The sequence below is a fragment of the Macrobrachium nipponense genome, chromosome 3, assembly GCF_015104395.2.
Source record: "Macrobrachium nipponense isolate FS-2020 chromosome 3, ASM1510439v2, whole genome shotgun sequence".
Classification (NCBI taxonomy): Eukaryota; Metazoa; Arthropoda; class Malacostraca; order Decapoda; family Palaemonidae; genus Macrobrachium; species Macrobrachium nipponense.
This window is the reverse complement of record NC_087202.1, coordinates 28,218,915-28,226,625: the sequence shown is the minus strand read 5'-3', so window position 1 is coordinate 28,226,625 and position 7,711 is coordinate 28,218,915. Positions and strand designations below refer to the sequence as shown.

At 33.7% G+C, this 7,711-nt stretch overlaps 1 protein-coding gene across 5 annotated transcripts in view; it reads right to left on the bottom strand.

The window, feature by feature from the left end:
- Window positions 1-3,806: 3,806 nt before the first annotated feature.
- The window catches only part of LOC135221675 (alpha-ketoglutarate-dependent sulfate ester dioxygenase-like), a 77,343-nt gene continuing 73,438 nt past the window's right edge, over window positions 3,807-7,711 (bottom strand). For all 5 annotated transcript variants that reach the window (XM_064259397.1, XM_064259401.1, XM_064259398.1 and 2 more), the window contains 2 exons: window positions 5,315-5,470; window positions 3,807-4,557 (listed from right to left, as the gene is read on the bottom strand). In XM_064259397.1, coding sequence (XP_064115467.1) covers window positions 4,381-4,557; window positions 5,315-5,470 — 333 coding nt within the window. In that variant the 3' untranslated portion in view covers window positions 3,807-4,380. The remainder of the gene's footprint in view (window positions 4,558-5,314; window positions 5,471-7,711) is intronic.

The following is a 7,711-nucleotide window of genomic DNA, read 5'->3' as shown; positions in this document are numbered from 1 at the left end:
CAGCTGGTAATACAGTACACATTCAAATAACTTGCTAAAAGATTTCACCCTACTCTCAGTGAAAAAAGCCCCTTCCTACCTTCCACTTAGCTCAAGGCACTCGCTGACTGATCCTGTTAACTTCCACCTTTCACTTGTTATGAGTGTTAGAGGCTTTCAATAGTAACAGCAAATAATTAATACTTTTTCTAAATTAAATATTTAGCAAATACAGTACTACATTTTCTTTATCATAGTTACTATTAAATGGATTGTCTTCATACTAGGGCTAATGATGCACACAAAGGATGATTAGGTGGGTAGTTTACAATCACGCGGAATGATGTACTCACAGTATTAAGTTAAATCTTGTTGGATGTATATTTTGGTATATAATTAGTCCTCATGGATTGAACCCTAGACATATAACCAGCAAGAGTGTAAATAATGAATTTGGCATACAATAAATTTTGCAGAGGTAATACAAAAGATGCCAGTACATGAATTAAAAAAGAATGCTATGTAAAATAGAATTATAAATAAATATGTAAAATAGAATTATAAATAAATACTGTTAATATCAAGATCATAATGATGAAATAAAACAGGTTAATAAAAGAAAATATGATTTCATGTCAGTAGCTGGGTACAGAGAGTGGTACATTACATATAACAGCATCTATATTAAAGTAACTACAGCTATGCTCAGAACTGATGCTACATGACTGCATAGGATTTTGTTCAAAATTCACTAACTGGCAACCTAACATGCTCCATGTTTATCTATTATTTCAATGTGAAAACACAATTATTGCATGCAATAAGGCCATATGTTCCATAAGAGTGGAATCTGTCATATACAGTAGTACCTCGTACTTTGAATGTTATCCATTCCAGAAGGCTGTTCGAAGTGCGATTTGTTCGAAATATGAAACAAATATCCCCATAGGAAATAAAGAGAATTAGGATCATTCATTCCATCCAACCCAAAAAGTCCCCCTTTTCACATTTTTTCTATTATTAATGTGTTCATTAATAATTTGCTAAATTTTATTTTTTCTGAGTATGATTTACGAACTGTTTGGTAAAAATGGCGCAGGCTGGCTGGGGGATGGAGGGAGGAGAGACGGGGACCCTTTGAGCAAACCGAATTGGTTGCAATATGCAAAAGTTGATAAAATCAATTTATTCACATATTAGGTACAAAGATAATCAAAGGAATCAATAATGTGTGTGTGTGTCAGAGAGAGAGAGAGAGAGAGAGAGAGAGAGAGAGAGAGAGAGAGAGAGAGAGAGAGAGAGAGAGAGAGAGAGAGTGTGTTTACACAGATCTTAAGTGCAAGAAAGAAATTTATTATGCCACAATACATCTACTTACTGTTGGCAAATGGCAGACTTTTAAAACAAACATGAGGATTTTGCAAACAAATAAGTAATAAGTCAATAATGCAAGAAAAGGAAATGGAAAAAAAATAACTTTTCATAAGAATGCCGCTTAAACAAACAATCGAAGGCATGCAGAAGCTGAAAGTGGTGCCAGTTTGTTTATTACAGAGCGGAGTTACTTTTACAATAGTATAAAAATCTTTAAAAGCAATTGTCACTAGAATGGTATTTTACCGTAACAAAAACAAAAGTGATTTGGGTAGATCGAGTATAAGTGAAAGAAATGGGCAAATAATCATCCCAGATCAGCTGATAAGTCAATGGGAAGCAGAACTGTTCTCTCTCTCTCTCTCTCTCTCTCTCTCTCTCTCTCTCTCTCTCTCTCTCTCTCTCTCTCTCTCTCTCTCTCTCTCTCCACACTCAAAACACTGACTCGAGAAAGCTTTTTTTTTTTTTACTGTATTGCATTTGTTTTCATATTTTATCATTATGTTAAATCTATTATGAAATAACATTTTATTTTCTATGTGAATTGGTACTGCTTTCACATACATATTATAGTAAATATTTTACTGTCTCTTCTCTCCTCAACAATACCATGACACACGATAACTTAAAATCATTCATTCATTATTTCTAAAAAATATAAACGCTCCCTCCCTCTACCTCAAGTTAGCTGTGTATCACCGCAATGACGAATGCTTTTATTAATCATTTGTGCTAAATTTTATTGTGAAAAGCTTTGTTCTTTCATTTACTATTTTGTTAATATTCTTCCACTAGACCATCTCACTCGGCGCACCGAACACTGGCTCAATTAAGACTTTTTTTCTTTTCTTTTCTGTATTGCATTTGATTGTTTTCATATTTTATCATTACATTAAATTAATTGGGAGAGTCCCTTTTTATGTCAATTGTTATTGCTTTTATATACTTACAGTAATATTTTACTCTCTCTTCTCCATCTCTCCTCAACATATCAACACTTCCTCATTCAGTCTCAAGCCAGCTGGGTGTGACGTCACCGCAGTTAAGTCTTTTATGCTTAATGTTATATTGAAAGCTAAATTTTATATTAAATGTTTTTTACTTTTGTGTGTTTTGTTGAATATTGTTATCATTAACTATATATTGTAAATGAAAAAATAAATTTAATACAGTTTAACTTGTAAGACCAAGTAGGCTGTCGAATACAAGTATAAACTAGATAATCAGTTAGTTCGAAGTACGACCATTTGTTTGACAAATGATACAAAATTTTCTCTAAAACTTTATTCGAAAAACAGAAATTTCTAAATAAGAAACATTCAACAAACAAGGTACCACTGTATTTTAAAACTATAAGAAAATGTCATGTGTAGCCAAATTTGAGAATGAGCACTTACGAATCATTTTCAAAACTTTTGTTCACTCATTGCTGATGTCTTTTACCAAAATCAAGTTGTCATCAAATCTCAGTTCGATTGTTAAATAAAAAAATGAAAAAAATTGTCATAACATTAATATTACTTCCAAAGCAACCATAAAATTTGAAATGGTCCTATTTGATTGTTTTGATGCCTCAACGCTGAAAAAATGTAAATATGTAAATACATAAGTAGAATGTGCTCACTGATATTAACGTGTGAGTGAAGCATGTGTGACACAACCATTAGAGCAGCGGTGCAACAAGAACCACTTGATGTAACATACGTAAGTCTACAATGAGTAGCGACAATGAAATTATCTTGAAAACCTTTATTTTATATTTGTTAGAGGAATATTTGGATTTTCATACAAATCAAATTATTTATGACTGCAAAAATTATGGCTTACTAGCAAGTATTCCCCAAGATATTGTTCTGAGGCCTAGGTGTGTCAGATTTCTTGACTTTATACTTAGCATTCACATCTCTATATTAACAATTTCTGGCCAGAAAGCAAATGAGGTTATCTATACATTCTTGCACTTCAAGTTACCGTATGAAAGAATAAATTATACACCAAAAATGTTCAATATGCCTTGATATTAATACTAATAGATATTTCTAATAATAGCCATCTTCTCCATATAATCAAAATCATTATTTTTTTTTATTTCCTTATTCCCTCAAACAAAGAATAAGGTAATCTCTACAAACAACTTCTACAAACTTCTTTTGTAACAGATTACATCTCAGAAGGCTCAGATTATTTTTTAGGCCTATAAATCATTTTGTAACATACATGCTTGTAATTCCTATTCATATTTTGAAAAGGTTGTTATGACTATTGAGTTTATGAGGTCTACTGTTATAATGCTGCCGAGATAGTTATGTTGACCAGCCTGAGGAGCATGTTAAGTGCGCTGTCATTGATGGCACTGCTAACCTTATCATGCCATACTTTGAACTAAGCAACATGAAAAAAAAATCTGTTCAAATCACAATGATTACGAATTATACTAATGCATAAAAGGGATCATATTTTTATAACCATAAGGGAAACAGTGATAGCTGTGAATTCACAAACTTTTCAACATGTATGACATTAGAAATGAGAAAAGTTTAACACAACCTGGGAACATCATGTTGATTGTGAGAATCTGGACGATAGAAAAGGACTCATGTCACATCAGATTTGAGCATCACTGTACATCTTTTTTGGTAACAATCTACAACAGCCTGAATTAAGGCAATCAGTAGTTAAGGCTTCTTATGAATACTTAGCATGGTTTGCAAAACACTGGCAAAGACTTGCTTCAAGTTACAATAACATAATACAGTAATGTTAAACTGCTCTTGTAATGGTCTTTCTTTTTACTTATTAAAGCACAGAATATCTGGACTAATTAGTGTAGTATAATAATTACTGATTGCAATATTGAACAATTATAAACCCATGTTACAACCTCAGTACTTTCACTGACAGTAAAGTACTTCTCTCCTAAAAGTAAATAATTCTCACTTTTATTGTTTCCCAAGGTCTACTTTTAAGCTGGATATGTCTTTTCACTTATAAAATAGTGAGTACTTATACTAAATGACAGGAATCACATCACTCTAGACCAAGTTCTTCACGGTAATTGTACTCCTTGGCTGGAGGACAATGTCCAACAGTGGTAACACGATGCAGTACTCGTAACCCAACTTGGCTCCTAGGTAGCTGTGTTTCAGGTGCTGCCTCATGACCAACAGACAGGTTGTCAGATATAATAAAGTCTCCAACTTTCCACTGCAATGAAGATTACAGAAATTAGAATAATTTCTCATGAATAATAACAACTGTTATTCTACTCAGAATTTTCATAGAGCAAATATACTCATTTCTCATGAATAAGAACAACTTTTATCTTACTCTCAAATTTTATCAAGTATATTGTATACCCACTAATCTGTTTATTTTCATTTATCAGTTGTTAAGCAAATAAATTACCTAACATTACCAAATTCCATTGTAACCTATTCAACAACCTAAAACCCAACTCTATATTCAAGTCACTCAGTTTTCCTTGACAAGCACACTGAATAAAGTCAAGATAAATAATGAACAGTTACCATTTTCCAATGATACAAGCACTTAATAATGCACACTGAAGAAATATGTCTATAATAAACAATGACTCAATTGAAGTTATTTTTAAATTATTTTTATACAAGGTATAAATAAAAAGAATGGGACTTTGCCATAAAAAATTAAATACTACTATTAAAAAATGTATGTATTGAATTGAGAAAAGACTACTGTACGTACTGTAAAAATACAATGGCAGAAGAGTTATATTTTTTCAAATTTTTAATTGATCATCAGTGCATCATTTTGCTCCCATTCATTCATATGCGTAAATATAGTTTTGAATACGTATTCAGTTTCAAGAAATACACAAATCTATTCACAAATCTGACAGGATCTTCAAAAATTTACAAAGAAAGAATAGTTCACCAACAACTGAACAAAAGGATAAAATTCCTTTTAATTTCTTATGCCATACCTCATGACTGTACTGTATTGCTTTATTATTTTTAACGAATTCATGATGAATTTCACGTAGTATTTGGTAAGTTTCATCATCATCAGTGTGCCTTGCTTCTGAAGTGTTATGGTCCCAGACAAATGAGTCAGTCATCCCCAGATGAAAACAGAGAACCTGTAGGTATTTTAGAAATAATGACTTTGAACATTATGCTGCATAATTAATTTTGTTTTTAAATGTGCCCTCTTAATTGATGGATTAAAAATGTTTCATACTATGGGGCAAACAAGTGCTAAATATATCAGCTTTCAGGCACAACTAAGATTTAAAATTGGAAGTAAATTTCAAGACCTAGGATCTTTAGTAAATATATGAAGACTCCAAAGGGAAAATCAAATAATCCAAATTACAGTATACATATATTATTTTTGAGAAAAATCATCAACACCTACATATACTATTTAAAAAATGGTTCAGTAGCTTTTCTCTTTACTGTATTCAGGAATCAGTGGATACTGGTCATATATGAAGGCTCCAAAGGGACAATCAAACTATCAAAATTACAGTACATATATTATTTTTTGGATAAATCCTCAACACCTACATATACTATTAAAAAAATGGTTCAGTAGCTTTTCACTTTACTGTATTCAGGAATCAGTGTATACTGGCCATCAGCCTGGTAGTCTAAACTATTCTACAACCCCACCTAATAGAGTAACTAAAACATGACAATGACCTGAACTTCCTACTCCCCAAGATGGTCACCACAGAACAACACAGTATCACCCAGATTTTGGTAGCAAACAAGTTACAAGGTAAAATAAAGTAAAGGGTGGGTAAATTCACCCTGGAAATGGTGATAGTCTGACCAAAATGTCAGTACTTACAAGTAAAAATCCCATTAAGGATCTTAACATATTCCACTGGGGTAGAAGAAAAGAATATAGTAATCAGAAAAATATAGGAAGGAAGAGGAAATGATAAGAAGCTAATATTCAAAAGGAAAATAATGTCAATGAAAGATATCAATGACTAAGAGACTGCATAAAAGAACATTAGATGTTAATGGCTAAGAAGTGTGCAGCTTCTGATTTAAAAAGTTACCCTACTCCTTGATGACTGCCTAAAACAGATGTTCTCTAAAAAGGGTAAAATAAACAGGGGTCTAATGGTGTTTCACCAGAAACCATCACTAGATCTTATGAGGCCCTTTCAAGCCAATAGGTATGAAATGAGAAATTTTTAAGCAATGGGATTAACTTTCAGCAAGCTGGAAATTCAGCTGTTCAACTTTTAGCCAGGTGGTTATGGTAACAGTTACCGAAGGTAGGGGCAGAGGTACTGCCCACCTAGTCAGAGATTGCTCAAATTTACAGTTTATCTTTTGGCCCAGGTAAGAGAATAAGGGGCAGTAAGAGGTGGGCCCTTTATGTAAAGACCTCAGGTTTGTATGTTAAGAAAAATACAAATCACTAAAAAATTTGTCATTTGTTCCTACACAAGTACAAACCTTCGGACTTTACGTATGGGAAACTTACTTTTGGAGGGAAGATTCTAAGTAAATCTCTGAACTGACGGGTAGCTCAGCTCACCTGAGTACTCTCTTCCTGGTTGTGAAAATGCAAAGGAAGGAAACCATACCTTTGATCAACTGAACAAAAGATGCCCAATTGTCAGACATCTGGGCATTTTGAATTAAGTGAAAGTAATATCCCTGATTCGAAAAGGTTTGGATGAACCCACAGTGTCAGAGAATATAAAGCTAAGAATAACCAACTGGCTTACTCATAGTCAGTCACTCTCTCCTTGCTAAAGAGGAAGGATTTGCATCTACTACTAATCCAAACAGAACTGGATTATAGATAAGATACTCAGTCATCTAGATCACCTCTGTCCACTGGAAGAGGAAGGAAGATAGCAGAAAGGGAGGAGGCCAGTTCCACACACACCTTCTTACAGCCGTACACCTTATGTGAGATGCAACCTGTCCCTCAAGAGCTGGGTGAACTACATGACTTGTTGAGCATCCACTGGGCAGGCGCTTGCTTGGCTCCCATGGAAACTCAAGCACTATAGCAGCTCAGCAACAACTAGGCAGTCAGTTACCTAATGATAAATGCATGACCAAATCTTGAGTCAAGCAAATGACTGAAGACAGAATCAACCAGCTTTAGTTCAGCGCCATGTGAGCTAATACCTTTAGCGCCAGACATACGATGTTGTTGACCTAACTACATACATACAGGCAGTCCCCGGTTATTGGACTTGGTTATCGGCAATCCGGTTTTATTCCACTTGTTTAGCACCATAAAATCAGCGAATTATGGTGCCATAACGGGCTGAGTTCCGGTTATTGGCGCCTTATATAGAGTTATGGCACCATAAGGGTGCTTATTGTACTGATAACTGGTT